Source organism: Oncorhynchus nerka, linkage group LG22 (assembly GCF_034236695.1).
Source record: "Oncorhynchus nerka isolate Pitt River linkage group LG22, Oner_Uvic_2.0, whole genome shotgun sequence".
NCBI classification, from domain to species: Eukaryota; Metazoa; Chordata; class Actinopteri; order Salmoniformes; family Salmonidae; genus Oncorhynchus; species Oncorhynchus nerka.
Genome location: NC_088417.1, coordinates 19,861,468 through 19,881,945, shown reverse-complemented (window position 1 = coordinate 19,881,945; position 20,478 = coordinate 19,861,468). Strand labels below are relative to the sequence as shown.

At 41.3% G+C, this 20,478-nt stretch overlaps 2 protein-coding genes across 3 annotated transcripts in view; one reads left to right on the top strand and one right to left on the bottom strand.

Annotated features, from left to right (window-relative positions):
• Window positions 1-391: 391 nt before the first annotated feature.
• LOC135563754 (zinc finger and BTB domain-containing protein 47-like) lies at window positions 392-17,285 on the top strand. The gene is made up of 2 exons (XM_065007020.1): window positions 392-996; window positions 14,418-17,285. Exons 1-2 carry the CDS (start codon window positions 709-711, stop codon window positions 16,164-16,166), a joined length of 2,037 nt encoding a protein of 678 aa, XP_064863092.1. The 5' UTR covers window positions 392-708; the 3' UTR covers window positions 16,167-17,285.
• Window positions 17,286-17,311: 26 nt separating this feature from the next.
• LOC115104977 (ribosomal protein S6 kinase alpha-3) overlaps window positions 17,312-20,478 on the bottom strand; it is a 39,170-nt gene continuing 36,003 nt past the window's right edge. For both annotated transcript variants that reach the window (XM_065007018.1, XM_065007017.1), the window contains one exon: window positions 17,312-20,463. In XM_065007018.1, coding sequence (XP_064863090.1) covers window positions 20,341-20,463 — 123 coding nt within the window. In that variant the 3' untranslated portion in view covers window positions 17,312-20,340. The remainder of the gene's footprint in view (window positions 20,464-20,478) is intronic.

The window sequence follows — 20,478 nt, the reverse complement described above, 5'->3', positions numbered from 1 at the left end:
GTTGATTTAAATTCTATTTTGTGCTAGCTAGCTACTGTCTTTCTTTGATTATATCAGTTTCGGAAGGGGCAATAATAGTACACGTTTAAATTGTATTATGTTCATTTGAAAATATATGTGTAAATGTAGAATGGGCGAACTTTCCTGGCAATGTGAATGTACCAGACACAGTGGAAACATATATGGAATGTATTTTACTAATATTTTAACATATTCATACGCTGGAACTGTGTACGTGTTTAGAATAATCAAGCCAATCAATTCAATATACATTTTATGTATTAATACATTTGAGGGAAATAATATAGCCTCGAGTAAATGGTCGTTCAGTAGAAACACTCCACTACAGTAGGTGGCGACCGTGCGCCTATTCTGTTACAAAAACATAAGAAGTTGCAACCTAGCTATTTTTGCAATCCATTAATTAGCATTTTAGTACCTGAAAAATATGATTGTACACATATTCACCACTGTTCAAACGGAATAGACAGATAGAGAGAATGTGTAAAGTCCACGTGCGGATATTAATTATTGACTTAACACTGTAGACAGCTTAGCCACAATGCTAACTTGGTTGTTGTTGCTAACAGTTGGCTAGCAAAGACCACAACAATCTGGGTCAGTGGTGACGACAAAATGAGTAGCTAAAAGGTATATCAAATTTGGCTCTGTTTCATGAGAAAATAACTGGCTAAAGAAAAGCACCAAATGGAAATCCATAGATGCATTGTTAGAGGATGCGCCAATAAATCGGACGCAATTATTCATTACAGTTTACCAGAGGAACCACAGAGACGTCAACAGTGGCTACAGTTTATTAATGAAAGCAACTCGGGAGAGAATATTCCAGTTGTGTCCCGTTTATGTGGCGACCACTTTACAGAAGAGTGCTTCACAAAACTTGATCTCGGTTTCACCACGAGGTTAATATTAAATCTTGACGCAGTCCCAACGATTTATTCCACTGATAAAACATCGGCGTATCGGCAACACACAGTGAGTATATTTGCGCTAAGAGGCTAGCCTACAACTTTGTAAATCTGTATGTGTTTTATGAAACTTAACTAATGTAACATTGGATCCAACCTAAACTTGTGTAGGCTACTGCATCAAATACAGTATTCTATAGGCTAGTAAGTTAATCAGACAATCTACTATAGGCTAGTAAGAATACTATATGCTCGTAAATTAATCAAAGACAGTATATTATAGGCTGGTAAGTTAATTAAATATTGTATACTATAGGCGAATAAGTTAAAGATTCACTCTCAAATTTTTGTATAATTTCAGCCAGTAGTTTTTAAAGTGGTGCTCATAAGCCAAAATTGGCCCCGATTTTTGCATACAACGTCATCCATTTGTGTGATATGTTAAGAATTTTGTCATTTGTATGATATATGATTTTTTTCATTAGTGTGATCTGTTACGAATCCAATTAGTGCAATGTGTTACGAATTTGTTTTGCTTAAGATCCCGGAGTGCATCTTTAATCAAGAGAGTATGCTGAAAAGGTTATAGATATTTTCCATGTACAAGGACCCATGAGCACTAACATGTGAAGTTCAAAGGATTAGGCCCCCACCAGAGAGCAAAGCTGACACTATTTCCACGTAATTCCAGTCCTATAAGTGGGCAGATGGGCAGATGTAAATATATCACTAGCCACGTTAAACAATGCTACCTTATATAATGTTACTTACCCTACATTATTCATCTCATATTCATACGTATATACTGTACTCTATATCATCGACTGCATCCTTATGTAATACATGTATCACTAGCCACTTTAACTATGCCACTTTGTTTACATACTCATCTCATATGTATATACTGTACTCGATACCATCTACTGTATCTTGCCTATGCTGCTCTGTACGATCACTCATTCATATATCCTTATGTACATATTCTTTATCCCCTTACACTGTGTATAAGACAGTAGTTTTGGAATTGTTAGTTAGATTACTTGTTGGTTATTACTGCATTGTCGGAACTAGAAGCACAAGCATTTCGCTACACTCGCATTAACATCTGCTAACCATGTGTATGTGACAAATAAAATTGGATTTGATTTGATAAGTGGAAATTGTCTTTTAGGTTCTATCTCCGAAAGAATGACGGATACAGCCAGCTTGGCTATGGCTGGTTCTGGAGCTGGATTTGTCATAAGCATGTAGAGAACTTTGCCACAGATGGATAGGGGAAACCACTATCTTGGGCTTTGCCATCTATTGACATCTTCCATAGATTGCCGCCGCAAATTCTCCATAGAAAGAATAAGATGAAGCTCTGGTAATATGGATAGCCTGAACCGTTCGGACTAGACACATATTTCTACATTGTAATGGGCACAGTGCAACCTTTGGTAGGCTCGTGAGGCCATGGTTCTCACAGCTAGGGGAAGTGAAATGACTTTGCTCATGATGTACGCCGCAAATTCTATGTAACACCTTGAGCGCATCGGACACAAAGCATAATCTTTCACGGGTGCCTTTTCATTATTCACTGAACAGAAATAAAAACACAACATGTGAAGTGTTGGTACCATGTTTCATGAGCTGAAATAAAAGTTCCCAGAAATGTTGTATACTCACAAAAAGTGGATTTATCTCAAATTTTGAGCACAAATTTGCTTACACCCCTGTTAGTGAGCATTTCTCCTTTGCCAAGATAATCCATCCACCTGACCGATGTGGAATATCAAGAAGCTGATTAAACCGCATGATAATACACAGGTGCACCTTGTGCTGGGGACATTAAAAGGCCACTCAAATTTGCAGTTTTGTCACACAACACAATGCCACAGATGTCTCAAGTTTTGAGGGGTGTGCAATTGGTATACTGAGTGCAGGAATGTCCACCAGAGCTGTTGCCAGAGAATGTAATGTTAATTTCTCTACCATAAGCCACCTCCAACATTGTTTTAGAGAATTTGGCAGTACGTCCAACCGGCCTCACAACCGCAGACCATGTGAAACCGCTCCAGCCCAGGACCTCCACATCTGGCTTCTTCATCTGCAGCATCGTCTGAGACCAGCCACGCTGATAACTGATGAAACTGTTGGTTTGCACAACCAAAGAATTTCTGCACAAACTGTCAAAAAAACATTTTAGGGAAGCTCATCTGCATGCTCGTCATCCTCACCAGAGTCTTGACCTGACTGCAGTTCGGCATCATAACCGACTTCAGTGGGCAAATGCTCACCTTCGATGGCTACTGGCACACTGGCGAAGTGTGCTCTTCACGGATGAATTCCGGTTTCAACTATACCCGGGCAGATATCAGACAGCGTGTATGGCGTTGTGTGGGCGATCGGTTTGCTGATGTCAACGTTGTGAACAGAGTGCCCCATGGTGGGGTTATGGTATGGGCAGGCATAAGCTATGGACAATGACCACAATTGCATTTTATCAATGGCAATTTGAATGCAAAGAATTACCGTGACGGGATCATGAGGCCCATTGTTCGTGCCATTTATCTGCCGCCATCACCTCATGTTATAGCATGATAATGCACAGCCCCCATCTGTACACAATTCCTTGAAGCTGAAAATGTCCCAGTTCTTCCATGGCCTGCATACTCACTGGACATGTCACCCATTAAAGCATGTTTGGGATGCTCTGAATCAACTTGTGTGAGGGCGTGTTCCAGTTCCTGCCAATATCCAGAAAATTTGCACAGCCTTGGAAGAAGAGTGGGAAAATATCCCACAGGCTACAATCAACAGCCTGATCAACTCTATGCTAAGGAGATGTGAATCTGAATGAGGTAAATGGTGGTCACACCATATACTGACTGTTCTTTTGATCCACGCCCTATTCAAAACATTTTTACAGGTATCTGTGACAAACAGGTGCACATCTGTATTCCCAGTCATGTGAAATCCATAGATTAGGGCCTAATGCATTTATTTCAATTGATGGATTTCCTTATAAATCTAAATAAAAATGTATTGGTCACATACACATATTTAGCAGATGTTATTGTGGTGTAGTGAAATGCTTGTGTTCCTAGCTCCAACAGTGCAGTAATATCTAACAATACACACATCTTAAAATAACTTTAACTCAGTCAAATCTTTGAAATTGTTGCATGTTGCATTTATATTTTTGTTCAGTGTAGGATAGACACTTGATTTCTAGCTGCATCAGTCAAAGCAGTGGAGTGTGGCCAAAACCATTCATCTTGGGGGAGCGGGGTTCCAAAATGCATATCACACGCAATTTGACCATTTACCATATTTTTTTTAGACAGACTAGAGCAAAATAAGTGAAACTTTATATTTCCAATAGATTATGATAAGTTGCTGGTGAAAATGTGGGGGTGTAACCTATTTTAATTTGCTCCATGGCTCAGGCAGCCAGTAAAAAGCTGTAGCCAGAGACAGAAGGGGAAAAGAGACACCCCACTGACTTTTTTGTTGTTGTCTGGTTCAATGTAAGTCGATGAGCTAAATAGACCAGACCCAGCTGCTATTGCATTGATGTCTATAGATGGGTTGGCTGACAACGTCACCAAAACAATGTGCGCGCTTCCATGGGGCAGAAGCCAGCCTGTTGTTGTGATTCCGGATGGCCAGATTGCTAGCAAGAAGGACAAGAAACTGCCAAGTGGCTCGTTATTGATACCATGTCTTGATTTGAGGTGTTTTGACTGATTTCATGCCAATGCTAATATGTCTAAAATTATCTAGCTAGCTAACCAACAACTGTAACAATATATTTAAGAGGCAACAAGTGGTCATTGTGCAAATGTATTTATGTTCTCAATTAACATTGGAGACGAAATATAGCTTACATGTTGTCAACAATCGAAGCCAACCTCATCTGTTTTGCCCCATGGTTGTGCGCATCGTTTCTGTTGCTAAACAACCAACCTGTCTATGAAAGACCCGGAACTGACCATTTTCTTCAATGGTAAACGGCCTGAGTGAACTACACTACATGACCGAAAGAATGTCGCTACCTGCTCATCGAACATCTCATTCCAAAATCATGGGCATTAATATTGAGTTGGTCCCCCCTTTGCTGCTATAATAGCCTCCACTCTGTTGGGAAGGCTTTCCACAAGATGTTGGAACATTGCTGCAGGGACTTGCTTCCATTCAACCACAAGAGTGAGGTCGGCCACTGATGTTGGGCGATTAGGCCTGGCTCACAGTCGGAGTTCCAATTCATCCCAAAGGTGTTTGATGGGGTTGAGGTCAGGGCTCTGTGCAGGCCAGTCAAGTTCTTCCACATCGATCTCGACAAACCATTTCTGTATGGACCTCGCTTTGTACATGGGGCATTTTCATGCTGAAATAGGGCCTTCCCCAAACTGTTGCCACAAAGTTGGAAGCACAGAATCGTCTAGAATGTAATTGTATGCTGTAGTGCTAAGATTTCCCTTCGCTGGAGCTAAGGGGCCTAGGCCGAAACATGAAAAACAGCCCCAGACCATTATTCCTCCTCTACCAAACTGTACAGTTGGCGCTATGCATTGGGGCAGGTAGCCTTCTCCTGGCATCCACCAAACCCAGATTCATCCGTCGGACTGCCAGATGGTGAAGCATGATTCATCACTCCAGAGAAGGAGTTTCCACTGGTCCAATGGCTGCGATCTTTACACCACTCCAGCCAATGCTAGGTATTGCGCATGGTGATCTTAGGCTTGTGTGTAGCTGCTCGGCCATGGAAACCCATTTCATGAACGTCCCGACGAACAGTTCTTGTGTTGACGTTGCTTCCAGAGGCATTTTGGAACTTGGTAGAGTGTTGCAACCGAGGACAGACCATTTGTAAGCTTGTGTGGCCTACCACTTTGCAGTTGAGCCGTTGTTGCTCCTAGACGTTTCCCATTTCACAATAACAGTGCTTACAGTTGACCGGGGCAGCTCTAGCAAGGCAGAAATTTGACAAACTGACTTGTTGGAAAGGTGGCATCCTATGACAGTGCCACGTTGAAAGTCTCTGAGCTCTTCAGTAAGGCATTTTACTGCCAATGTTTGTCTATGGAGATTGCATGGCTGTGTGCTCGATTTTATACACCTTTCAGCAACGGGTGTGGCTGAAATAGGCATATCAATTCATTTGAAGGTGTGTCCACATACTTTTGTGTATATAGTGCATCTTCATTTATAAATTGGGTGGTTCGAGCCTTGAATGCTGATTGGCTGACAGCCTGGTATATCAGACCGTATATCAGGGGTATGACTATGTATTTTAACTGCTCTAATTATATTGGTAACCAGTTTACAATATCAATAAGGCACCTCGGGGGTTTGTGGTACATGGCCAATATACCAAGGCTAAGGGCTGTGTCCAGGCACTCCACCTTGCGCCGTGCGTAGGAACAGCCCTTAGCCGTGGTATATTGGCCATGTACCACAAACCCCCGAGGTGCCTTATTGATATTATAAACTGGTTACCAATGTAATTATACCACACCCACTCCTGCATTTATTGCTTAATTATCCATCATCTTTGCTGTTGCCAAAGGTTATCTATTATATTGCTCAGCTCAGTTGCGACTCAAACTTTGCAGGTGTTTATGATTAATAAACAATGCCATGCTGGTGGGTGGTACCATTCAAATAAAACCCAGCCCTGAAACGAAACCGAGGCTAAAAATAATTTACACATAATTTCATAGGAAAAGATAAGGCATTGGCATGAATTTGCACGAAGCGTGGAGTTCGGGTTTGTCACTTCAAGCCCAACCTAAGTTGTTGTGCAGCATCCTGGGTAAGCTCTGGCCATCGTCTTTCAGCTAGAAAAAGTGGCTTTTTACTAGAGGTCGACCGATAAAAAATAAAAATAAAAAGATTTTCAACGCCGAAACCGATTTATTAGAGGACCAAAAAAAACGATACTGATTAATCAGACAATTTTTTACATATATATATATATATATGTAATAATGACAATTACAACAATACTGAATGAACACTTTTATTTTAACTTAATATAATACATTAATAAAATCAATTTAGTCTCAAATAAATAATGAAACATGTTCAATTTGGTTTAAATAATGCAAAAAAAGTGTTGGAGAGGAAAGTAAAAGTGCAATATGTGCCATGTAAAGAGCTAACATTTAAGTTCCTTTCTTAGAACATGAGAACATATGAAAGCTGGTGGTTCCTTTTAACATGAGTCTTCAAAATTCCCAGGTAAGAAGTTTTAGGTTGTAGTGCAAAAAGCAGAGCTTGTCTGCATATTCCCCTGTCAGTCTGCTCCTCCACTTATCGTAAATGATCCCCACCTCACTGAACACTCTCACTTGGGACTAGAGGTTGACCGATTTATCGGAATGGACGATTAATTAGGTCCGATTTCAAGTTTTCATAACAATCGGTAATCTGCATTTCTGGACACCGATCACATGGCACTCCACGAAGAGACTGCGTGGCAGGCTGACTACCTGTTATGCGAGTGCAGCAAGGAGCCACGGTAAGGTGCTAACTAGCATTAAACGTATCTTATAAAAATAATCAATCTTAACATAATCACTAGTTAACTACACATGGTTGATGATATTACTAATTTATCTAGCTTGTCCTGCATTGCATATAATCGATGCAGTGCCTGTTAATTTATTATTGAATCATAGCCTACTTAGCCTACCCTGTCGTTCCACCAATGTGCACCTAACCATAAACATCAACACCTTTCTTAAAATCAATACACAAGTATGTATTTTTAAACCTGCATATTTAGTTAATATTGCCTGCTAACATGAATTTCTTTTAACTAGGGAAATTGTGTCACTTCTCTTGCATTCTGTGCAACAGAGTAAGGCTCTATGCAGGAGTTTGGGTCGCCTGGCTCGTTGCGAACTGTGTGAAGACCAACCTCGCCAAACGGGATGACTTAACAAAAGCGCATTTGCGAAAAAAGCACAATCGTTGCATGAATATACCTAACCATAAACGCCTTTCTTAAAATCAATACACAGAGGTATATTTCTTTAAACCTGCATATTTAGTTAAAAGAAATCCAGGTTAGCAGGCAATATTAAACTAGGGAAATTGTGTCACTTCTCTTGCGTTAATTACACACAGAGTCAGGGTATATGCACCAGGGTGGGCCGTCTGGCTCGTTGCAAACTAATTTGGCAGAATTTTACGTAATTATGACACAGCATTGAAGGTTGCGCAATGTAACGGTTCCGTATTTCACTGAAAGAATAAACGTTTTGTTTTCGAAATGATAGTTTCCAGATTTGACCATATTAATGACTTAAGGCTCTGTGTGTAATTATGTTATAATTCAGTCTATGATTTGATATTTGATAGAGCAGTCTGACTGAGCGGTGGTAGGCAGCAGCAGGCTCGTAAGCATTCATTCAAACAGCACTTTTGTGCGTTTGCCAGCAGCTCTTCCCTGTGCTTCAAGCATTGAGCTGTTTATGACTTCAAGCCTATCAACTCCCAAGATTAGGCTGGTGTAACCAATGGGGAATGGCTAGCTAGGTAGCGGGGTGCACACTAATAGCGTTTCAATCGGTGACGTAACTCGCTCTGAGACCTTGAAGTAGTTGTTCCCCTTGCTCTGCAAGGGCCACGGCTTTTGTGGAGCGATGTGTAATGATGCTTCAAGGGTGGCTGTTGTCGAGGAGAGGGACGTAAGCTATACTGTTACACTGGCAATACTAAAGGGCCTATAAGAACATCCAATAGTCAAAGGTATATGAAATACAAATGGTATAGAGATAAATAGTCCTATAATAACTACAACCTAAAACTACTTACCTGGGAATATTGAAGACTCATGTTAAAAGAAACCACCAGCTTTCATATGTTCTCATGTTCTGAGCAAGGAACTTAGCTTTTTTTACATGGCACATATTGCACTTTTACTTTCTTCTCCTACACTTTGCTTTTGCATAATTTAAACCAAATTGAACATGTTTCATTTATTTGAGGCTAAATTGATTAGATTGATGTATTATATTAAGTCAATTACAACAATACTGAATTAACACTTATTTTGTCATTATTATAAATAAATACATTTAAAAAATTGTCCAATTAATCGGTATTGGTTTTTTTGGTCCTCCAATAATCGGTATCCGTATCGGCGTTGAAAAATCAGAATCGGTCGACCTCTACTTGGGACCGAAGAAGGTGGGGGACAGAGACTTCTTTGCCAGTGGAGCAAGTGATTGAAGTCTGTCCTCATTCTGCTTCCACCACTGCAAAGACAAGGCACTCTTTCTGTCAATGACATTCTCTGTGAGGTAACGCTCCAACTCCATTTAAAAACTGCACTGGACTCCAGCCCTGCCCTCTTGGCTTCCAAGGATTCTAGCGTAAAGGCTGTCCACCAGACTGGGTGGCTGATCTTGGACTCTTTGCCTCTTTGCACCTGGATCTGGGTCCTCCTCTTCACTAGTCCATTCGGCTGTGGCTCTGGGATTTGGACTCCTTAGTAGGTCAGACTCCTCCTTCAGCCACTCTTTTGTCTTTCTCTAGTGCTGTCCCTGAGGTGAAGGTCTAGCTCTTGTAACGTGGATCCAGGACAGTTTCCAGCACCAGGCACTTTGTCTCCTCGGCCTTGGAGCACCGCCTTGTCAGACTGTCCAACATGGTTTTCCGTAAAATGTTGATGCCTTGAGTAGAAGAACCCTCCTGCATCAGCTTCAGCACCGACACACTGGGGATGATGCATGCTGCTGTAGAGCTGATGAAGTGGCTCATCTCCAGTGTCACCTCCTCCATAGGTGCCAGAGTCTCAATTAGGTTAGAGACAATGTCCCACTGTGTTCGTATTCACCTGCATACACATTCAGTGCACGCCTCTGTTCAAACATCCTCTGTAACATGTGTAGTGTTGAGTTCCAGCGAGTTTGAACTTCTTGGATGATGCTGTGTTTGGGAAGGCCAACATCTTCCTGAATGGCCCTCAGCCTCTGTTTGGCCAGTGTAGTGGCTTCCTTTCCTCTTTACCATTGCCACTGCCCAAGCCTGAAGCGGGGTTGTTTGGTAAGCATACAGTCCACACTCAAGGTTTCCAAATGGCCAAACATTCAATGCCATCCAGGGATATGGTGCAACAAAAATGTTTATTCTTCTTATATCTAACAAAGAAATGATTATCCAATCAACTTAAAGCATAGATTACTTGATATGGAAAATACATAATATGACTTGTATGTCTGTATGGTCAAAAAACTATACCGCTCCCGCATCTAGCAAGGACTCCCCCGAAGGCCCAACTTCCTGCCTTTATCCTAACACACTTACCACAATACAATGAATGGGCAAGAGGGGGGGCCAAAACTGAGTTACACTAACAACTAATTAATATATCTCAATCAGGTAAATATAAATCATAAATGTACGTACCTAATATTTCATCATGTACATTAATATTTAATATATTTACACAAATGTACATGGAGCTCGGTATGTTCAGTCTTTTAAACAAATATGTCCAAATCGGCTCTAACAGCCAGTACAGAGTGGTCAAAGTGAGATGCACAGCTCTTCAACATGACAATAATGTCTAGCACAGCTCTCTGACTGGATAGTCTATCATTGATTACAAGCTATAGGGTGTGTGCACTGCAGCTGAAGTCTGGAAGCTCTGCCAGTCTCATACCTTTCACCATGTTTGCCCCACTGTCCCTGAGGACCAACACTATACTCTGTGTGGATTTCACAGTATTCCAACATGGTCAAGAACATCTCTCTGATGTAGTTTCCTGTGTGTGATCCAGTCACAGTCTTGACGTTCAGCACAACCTGCTTTCTTGTCCAAATATTGTCAATGAAATGTCCAGTAAGGCTCATCAGGGACTCTGTAGTGCCTGACCAGCAGTCAGTTGTGAATGCCATGTGTGGAGTGTTCACTGGTGCTACCAGATTCTTCACTTTCATCACAACTCTTTTTAATGCGTTTTATCTAGCATTTCTGCGCGGTATAATTTTTCATCTTTGATCCTGTACCGGGGTTCAGCCTCGGAAAACCAACATCAGACACCACTGTGAATGGCTGGTTGTCAGTGGCAATCATCTCAATAATTGCTTCATCCATCTTCTTGGCCATTTTGCTTGTTTATTAAACAGTTGTAAGATTGTAGCCTGCGATGTCTGACGTGTCTGTATCCTTTTTCCTGTAGCTTTTTTCATCATTGCTTCCTTATGGGCTTTTGGATGGGTGTTCCTAAGGTGATTCCTTATGGGCTTTTGGATGGGTGTTCCTAAGGTGATTCCTTATGGGCTTTTGGATGGGTGTTCCTAAGGTGATTCCTTATGGGCTTTTGGATGGGTGTTCCTAAGGTGATTCCTTATGGGCTTTTGGATGGGTGTTCCTAAGGTGATTCCTTATGGGCTTTTGGATGGGTGTTCCTAAGGTGATTCCTTATGGGCTTTTGGATGGGTGTTAAGGTGATTTCCCCAGGTTAGTGGTATGTTTTGATTTAGCCGTTGCTGACCTCTTTATCACAAATAAGACACCTTGATTTCCCTGGTGCCAATTCAATGTAATAGTCCCACACTGGTTCTCTGCTTTTCTCTGCCATCTGTAAAATTAATATAATTGTACACACACACGCACAGCTCTCTGAAGTGACAAGGATACTGAAGTGTCTGCTAAGAGACACATACTCTCAACTGTTTGAATCATAAAACTAGAGATAAAGTTACCTATGATGAATGTTGAAAACAAAAACTGTCATTTCTATATGCAGGAAATCCTATTTTAATAATGTGCATGGTAATAATTGACTACCAAGGTGTGAGTCATAATTCCCATGACACCTTCCAGCAAAATAAATCCGAAAGGCGGTTAATTCATTCATTTATTCCACAGGATGTTTTTAGATTCACTTCAAATAAGGTCTGTGTTTCGTTTAGGTTTACAACACCTTGCCAATTTGATAACTGTGTAGATATCCATAGGATAAGGTAACTCTGATCAATATTGGCTAAATATAGGCAAATATTTTTTGTAGAGTGGATTTATTGAAAATATGTTGACAAACGCTACCTTATTCTAGCGAGATTTACATGAGTATCAAAAAGCTGAGGCAGTGTAAGCCTGCACGAAACACAGACCACATTTGAAGTAGATAAAGACCTTCTCTATGGAAGACATGAACGGTAAAATAACAAAGAAACCCCTTTCAAGTTCAGCCGCAAGTTATTATAGGAATTATGACCCGTCAACCATTTCTCTCTGTACTATTTGTATTTCATTTACCTTTGACTATTGGATGTTCTTATGGGCACTTTAGTATTGCCAGCCTAATCTCTGGAGTTGATAGGCTTGAAGTCATATAAACAGTGCTGTGCTTCAAGCATTGTTAAGAGCTGCTGGCAAATGCAGTAAAGTGCTGTTTGAATGAATGCTTACGAGCCTACTGCTGCCTACCACCGCTCAGTCAGACTGCTCTATCAAATCATAGACTTAATTCTAACATAATAAACACACAGAAATAAGAGCATCATTTCAAACCGTTCTGTATTTTATCGAAAGGGTGGCAAACCTAAGTCTAAATATTGCTGTTACATTGCACAACCTTCAATGTTATGTCATTATGTAAAATTCTGGCAAATTAATTAGTCTTTGTTAGGAAGAAATGGTCTTCACACAGTTCTCAATGAGCCAGGCAGCCCAAACTGCGGCATATACCCTGACTGCTTGCACTGAACGCAAGAGAAGTGACACAATTTCCCTAGTTAATATTGCCTGCTAACATGAATTTCTTTTAACTAAATATGCAGGTTTAAAAATATATACTTTGTATTGATTTTAAGAAAGACATTGCTGTTTATGGTAGACACATTTGTGCGACGATTGTTATTTTTCACGAATGCGCTTTTGTTAAATCATCACCTATTTGGCGAAGTTGAAGTAGGCTGTGATTCGATGATAAATTAACAGGCACCACATTGATTATATGCAACGCAGGACAAGCCAGTTAACTACATATGGATGATGATTACTAGGTTAACTAGTGATTATGTGAAGATTGATTGATTGTTTTTTATAAGATAAGTTTAATGCTAGCTAGGAACTTACCGTGGCTCCTTGCAGCCACAAGGCTCTTTTGATGCTGCACTCGTGTAACACGCAGTGTCCTTGTAGATTGCAATGTAATCGGCCATAATCGGCGTCCAAAAAGGCCAATTACCGATTTGTTATGAAAACTTGAAATCGGCCCTAATTAATCGGCCATCCGATTAATCGGTCGACCTCTACTTTCTACTGGTGTGGGCTTTAAGGCATATTTAAATTTTTCAACCATTTTCCATCCCAAATTTTTTTAGTAAGCAAAGGCTTTGATTTCTGGTCAAACAGATGGAAAAGAGGTCTTAGAAAACATCTGCAAGAAAAAGTCTTAAAAGGTATTAGAAATACATCAAAATACGTTAATATGTTAAAGTAAAGACCGTTGCCAACTAATATTAACACTTGCCGAAATGTTGCCTTTTGTAAGTTTAAGAAACATTGCGCTGGTGCCTTGAAATTCCATTACCAAAAATCCACATAACTGTATCTTTAAGATATTTTCCAATTTCTCTCCCTCATGAGGAGGAAGGATAGTGAAAGTTTACAGAAGTAACAAGTAAAGGTAGGCCTATCAATTAGTTAGTGTTTTTACTGAAATCAATTTTGTTTAGGAATTTTTTTATTGATTAGAACTTGAAATCCGTTACCAAATCAGTAACGGAATTTCAGCAATTGAATTGGCTACAATGGGAAATCGTAGTAATCACAAACGACAGTTGGGTTCACAAATTTGGACAGTAGAGTACAGTAAAGAAAAGTAGAGTATTGTACAGTACACAGAGCACACTAAATTTGAGTACACTAATGTACTGTGCTCTAGAGTGCTGTACTTTGTCTGTACAAACTTGTGAAACATAAACGTCTGTGATTGGTTCAGATTTGGTCTGGTCCAGTCTAAATCTGGAGCAGATATTTGGCGGTTTTGGAAAATGTGGACACACAAAAAACAGAGATTTTACCAAAATGATTTGACCAAACTTGGCATCTTGACAGTTCTTCCAGTAAATATGTTATTGTAAAAATCAGTGTACTTGTTTAAAAGTAGTCCTTGTGCATAGTTTTATGGTTTGTTAAACTTTTGAAATCGATGGGTTTTTGTGTGGCATACATTTTAAGTGAACAATTTAAGTTTCAGCACAATTCTGTTACCATGGAATTGCCCTATAGTAAAGATGGCGGCGCAATGCTTTAAACGTTTTGCCGCCAATTAAGTAGTTCATGTCTTTCACCTTTCCCACTCCACACCACCAACAAATCATATTTTTTGTTCTTATAGTATTTTTTTTTGTTCTTAAACTTTATGGCCATATAAAATGAGTCTTCCAGGCCTAGCCTACAGTTTCTTAAACCAAGTGTAGCCCAAACACTGTAACTTAAATTAAATAATGAAACACTTCTTGTCCATCTCACAGGTGTCCACTGAGAGTGCAAAGGGGACTGGGATGTTGGAAGTAAAAAAGACTGGCATCAAGGAGGAGCCAGTGGACAGGGAGGTGGACTCGCAGGTGAATCGCTCAAACTATTTGTTGGGTTCAATCAAGAAGTCGTTTAGTTCAATCAAAGAGGAAAATGTTGGGCAGGACGTGAGCATTGCAGGGAGCTATGACCAGATTAGAGTGGTGAAAATAGCAGACTCACACACAGGAGAAAGGAAGAAAGAGGGAGGAGAGTATGGGATGGAACACTCACACTCTCACCAAGATGGAGGCTATGATGCTATGGTAACAGAGATTCACAGGGAAGAGGGGATGAAGGGAAAGGGCAGAATGAAAGAATGGATGATGGAGAAAATGAATGTGACGGCGCATGAGGTGGAGGTGTTTGTGATAGAAAACTCAAAACCAGAGGAGGAGGAATGGAGGGAATATGTGTTAGGGGAGGAGGAGGAGAAGGAGGAGGAGGGATGGAGGGAATATGTGTTAGGGGAGGAGGAGGAGGAGGAGAAGGAGGAGGAGGGATGGAGGATAGAGGAGAGGGGAGAGGGCAGAATGGAAGGGATGTGGGTGAAAAAAGGGAGACGGAAAAAGCTCCCGGGGCCGCAGTGGTGGAGATGGGAGCAAGAGAGGAAGAAAACAGAGGAAGATGAGTGGAAGATGATTGCAGAGAGGGCGAGGGAGGAAGAGCGGGAGAGACAGAAAGGTCAGACTGTGGAGGAAGAAGAGAAGAAGCGAAAGAAGAGAGTGGCAGGGTTCCGCTGCCCACAGTGCAGCAACACCTTCCAGTCCCGAAGTGAGTTAATGGAGCACAAGACCGGCAGCTGCAATGATGCAAAATACACCTGCCCAGTGCCACTCTGCCCCAAACACTACACAACTAAGAGGTCCCTGTGGACTCACATCCGCTTCCACCGTGTAAAGGATGACAAGAAGAAGAAGAAGGCCTTGGAGACTATCCAGAAATCCCAGGGAGCCCAGGAGCAGAAGATGAAGGCCTATGATGCTTACCTGAAAGCCCAGAAATCCCAGGGAGCCCAGAAAGCCCAGAAAGGCCAGAAATCCCAGGAGCAGAAGATGAAGGCCTATGATGCTTACCTGACAGCCCAGGTGCAGCAGAATCAATACCAACCCAGCCATAAGAAGAAATTCTTCTGCCCACTCTGCAACATATACTACAGAAACCAAACTAGCCTGGACAAGCACTCTCGTTGTCATACCAGTGTCCACAAGTTGACGTTCCGCTGCTCCTTCTGCTCCCTGGAGATCCTGCGAAAGTACACAACTAAAAAGCACTATGACTTGGAACACCCGGGCAGGGTCCCACACTGTGAGGAGTGTGGAAAAACCTTTAACTCGATCGACAGCTTCCTAAAACATCAGGTTAGACACTTGTCCGTGACACCCTACTACTGTTATGAGTGTCGCATCTACCAGCTGACCCAGAGGGGCCTCACTGCCCATCTGAGAAACCACTCTCTCAGACGAAACCAGGAGCAGCTAGACCAGCAGTCTGGGAAACTCAACAAACCTGATAATACAATGAATCATAGTACAGCCCCTCTACACAACAACCCTGCCTTTCTACAAGATAACCACGCCCATCTACAAGATAACCACGCCCATCTACAAGATAGCCACTCCCATCTACAAAATAACCACGCCCATCTACAAGACATCAAAGAAGAACTTATAACCATAGAAATAGAATCTCAATCTGTGCTTTAACCCCTCTTTGTACCATAACCATACCCCTCCCTCTGACATGAAAAACTGACCTGGGAACTATTTCTGTACAGGAGAACACTGAGACTGGGATCAAATCCTCTAAATAGAGACATCTAGTACTTGGTTTTTACAGGAGATTAACTGTTTTATCGATACAGATCGAATAGGAGAAATGACAGTAGTAGCAGAATCAACAACCTCTGCATCATCAAAACAGTTGCTCTTTGAGAAGGTGTTAAAGTTCACAGTTAGCCATTATGTAAATGCCATCTGAAAAGTACCAGTGGCCTGGCTTTGGCCCCAGGTGAGAGCAGGCCCCCTGGAGCCAGCCCAGTGAGACACGGGTACCAGCTCACGTAGATGGAAACTGAAAAGACTGAGCCATATGTACAGTATTTGTTTGTCACTGTTACCTTGAAGGCCAGGTGTCTTTAAAACGTTGTAAGCCCTTTATAAGCCCCATAATATCCTATATGATGTGCATTTAGCCTTCTATCCATAATCTAATATAGAGAGAATTCAGTTTAATCTATAGAGTTGTCTTACACATTAACTGTAATTATCTTTACGTAAAATGGGATAGTCACACATGTATAAAATGTAATTTAGTGCTTCTGAGTTAATGTTGGTGTTGAGATGTATTATTAGACCATTCCTGATCCTTTGAGGTTTAATCCATTTTTCCTTCTGGTTCTGCACTTTTCTCTTTATCTGCACTTGTTTATTTCCTACAGTAGTCCAAGGTGAGTAGTACAGCACTATGGGTAGGGTTAGTGGGTGCAACATAGCCATAGAAATGTTTTGTATAGAACAAATACTTTGTGAAACATATGGGTTGTCTGTCATGGAGGATAGGGTATAGTGTCAACTCTATTACATTTCTATCTGCAACAAGAATGTTTCACCTCACTGAATACACCCCATGTATACAGTAGCAACTCTCTGGTCCTATAGGAAGCCAAGTGAACTTTCTCTGGCCAATAGAGATGAACCCGAATGACACTGTAGCCCTGCCCAACAAGGAGCACTTTGATATCGACTGGTTCCATTACTGCATGTCTGATGCTTTGTTCTCTACACTATTGACATGCTCTCTGAATAAAACGCCTTTCTATGGTATTTACTGGTCAGTGAAAAACACAGAGTCGTGTACTGAAGGCCTGTTTATTATGTTCAATACAAAGTCCTACTGTGACTCCACTGAGATACAAAACCAGAGAGAGGAGACGGTCGCAGCAGGATGGATGGAAGGACACTGTATCTCCACAGGGACAGGGGAAAGAGACTGGGACACAAAAGGCTGGTTCCCCGGACATAGATTGTGCCTAGTCTTGGACCGATTCTCCATTGAAATTGCTTTTAAGTCCAGGACCAGGTGCAATCTGTGTCCAGGAAACCGTCCCAAAAGAGAGAAGCAATGCATCTCATCTACTCTCAAAACAACATACAAACTGCTCAAACACACAACCTTACAGCTAAACACTTAACAGTCAATCAGAAACTCAAAGACCGTGTGTGTTCCAACACATCCAGAAGAGCAGCGGGAGAGAAATTGAATAGGTAGAAGTTCACTACTGATCCAGAATCAGATCATGAGTTCAATAATACCGCTACAAGTCATTGATAGCTACAGTTTTCTTCATTCTATTAGACAGACAGCGCTTTAAAGGGATTGACAAGAAGTCAGCATGTGCCAGCAGGCCCAGACAGTAACATACTGGATTACCTCCACAACTGTCATATCATTCCAGACAGTAATATACTGGATTACCTCCACAACTGTCATATCATTCCAGACAGTAACATACTGGATTACCTCCACAACTGTCATATCATTCCAGACAGTAACATACTGGATTACCTCCACAACTGTCATATCATTCCAGACAGTAACATACTGGATTACCTCCACAACTGTCATATCATTCCAGACAGTAACATACTGGATTACCTCCACAACTGTCATATCATTCCAGACAGTAACATACTGGATTACCTCCACACTGTCATCATTCCAAACAGTAACATACTGGATTACCTCCACAACTGTCATATCATTCCAGACAGTAACATACTGGATTACCTCCACAACTGTCATATCATTCCAGACAGTAACATACTGGATTACCTCCACAACTGTCATATCATTCCAGACAGTAACATACTGGATTACCTCCACACTGTCATCATTCCAGACAGCAGGTTAAATTCATCAGAAAATATCATGTCTGTTCCAGCCACATATTTCTACATCCAAGGGCTTCTCCCACCCCCACCTGTGTGCTTACATGACTTAGTTAATGGATTTCTAAAATGCATTGTATTTCATCTCCCAGAACCCTGAGGTGCTGTACTAGTACAGTATTGACAGTTCAGTTCAGTGCCAGACTCAGTCTCTTCACAGCTTCATCCATTCAAATGCTCCTCGGAACCAGGAAATACAGTGTCCTCCGGGATTATTGGGAAATCAAACCATGACCATGAGGTTAAAGTGCAGACTGTTGCCTTATTTAGAGGGTATTTTCATCCCTATCGGTTGAACCGTTTAGAACTGACAGTACTTTTTGTATATAGTACCCTTTTTGTATATAGTATTGGGACAAATTCACTTGTGTGTATTAAAGTAGTCGAAGTTAAGTATTTGGTCCCATATTCCTAGCACGCAATGCCTACATCAAGGTTGTGACTCTACACATTTGTTGTTTGTCTTGGTTTTGTTTCAGATTATTTTGTGCCCAATATACATTAATGCTAAAGAATGTATTGGGTCATTTTGGAGGGACTTTTATTGTAAATAAGAATATAACATGCTAACCTCTCACCATTACAATAACAGGGGAGGTTAGCATTTTTATGCATGCTAACCTCCCCTGCTATTGTAATGGTGAGAGGTTAGCATGTCTTGTGGGTATGATATTTTTGCATCTGTGACTTTCTCACTCATCATTACTCACGATATATTCATGATTATCTGTAATATTGGTAGCATCCACATTAATGTAGAAGTGTTCAGAAACATTCTATTATTATTTACAATCAAAGTCCCTCCAAAATGACCCAATACATTCTTTAACATTATTTTCTATTGGGCACAAAATAATCTGAAACACAACCAAAACAAACAGCAAATGCATCAAACAAATTTGTAGAGTCACAAGCTTGATGTAGGCGTGCTATGAATATGGGACCAAATACTTCACTTTTGACTGCTTAAAAAATACACACAAGTGAATTTGTCTCAATACAAAAGGGCTATAATTTCTAAACGGTTCACCTGGATAAGGATGAAAATACTCTCGAATGAAAGCGGACAGTCTTCACTTTCACCTCAGTCATTCTTTGATTTTAAATCCAAACTTATTGAGTATAGAGCCAATAGAAGACAAAATAATAATTACAGAGGGCACTGTATAAGGCAGCAACATGCACACTGGGCAAGCCACAGACTCGTTGCCCAGCTAACCACCGCTTAACACTGGTCCAGGATAATGTTTACCTTAGTGTCTGTAGAGCTGAGTTGGTGTGGACAGGGTAGGCGGTACCCAGACTGGCCTAACCAAAGCCATGATTGGACCTCAATCCCGTCACTCTGATTGGATGTTGTGGCTGACTGGGAGGAGCTTGTCTCAATATAGGGGGCATCATCAGTGGTCCCATTTGCTCTCACTCTGATGACATCACTAGTTTGTCCCTGTAATGACTCGGTCACTAAAGAGGCTACTTAAGGTTTACACACAGAGCTACAGTTATACAGTTCATCATAAATTGGGTCTTAAATGCATATGCAGGTATCTCTCAAATGTTCCCAGAAGTACATACACACATACATCTATATACAGCACATTCATGTTCCTGACACGTGTCTCTTGAGTATCTAGAGGCAACGCTGATTGTACAAAGCAAAGACTGGAGAGACGATACAATGTTAGTGGTCACCACCAGCCCTGGTCCAACAGAGCTACAGGCTGTAGTTCTAGCCCTAACTGGTTCTAAAGCCTGCATACTCTATCTCTGGCACCAGGGGGGAAACCACTGGGTTAGTTCCTAACAGAGAAGGGTCAGAGGGGTCCCAGGTGCATCAGAGTTCTGTCCAGGTCACCTGAGGGACCAGGTCTGCCCGTCTGTCTGAACAGACCTCCAGCAAGGTTATAAGTCCGAGGTGAAAGGTTAAAGGTCAGAGGGCAGTGGATGTGAGTTTCTTCACCCCTCTCCGTTGGGCCAGAGTGGAACATCCCACAGGGTCCAGGACAGGTGGAACGTTCCTGTTGAGGGCAGAGTAGGTTGCTGCCATGGCGCCCTGCACAAATCAAAT

What these genes read in the sequence shown, in the direction of transcription:
- LOC135563754 (XM_065007020.1), top strand. Translation starts at nt 709, where the DNA reads ATGGAAATCCATAGATGCATTGTTAGAGGATGCGCCAATAAATCGGAC. An exon ending in CGGCGTATCGGCAACACACA is followed by an intron (nt 997 to 14,417) that starts GTGAGTATATTT and finishes TCCATCTCACAG; the next exon opens with GTGTCCACTGAGAGTGCAAA.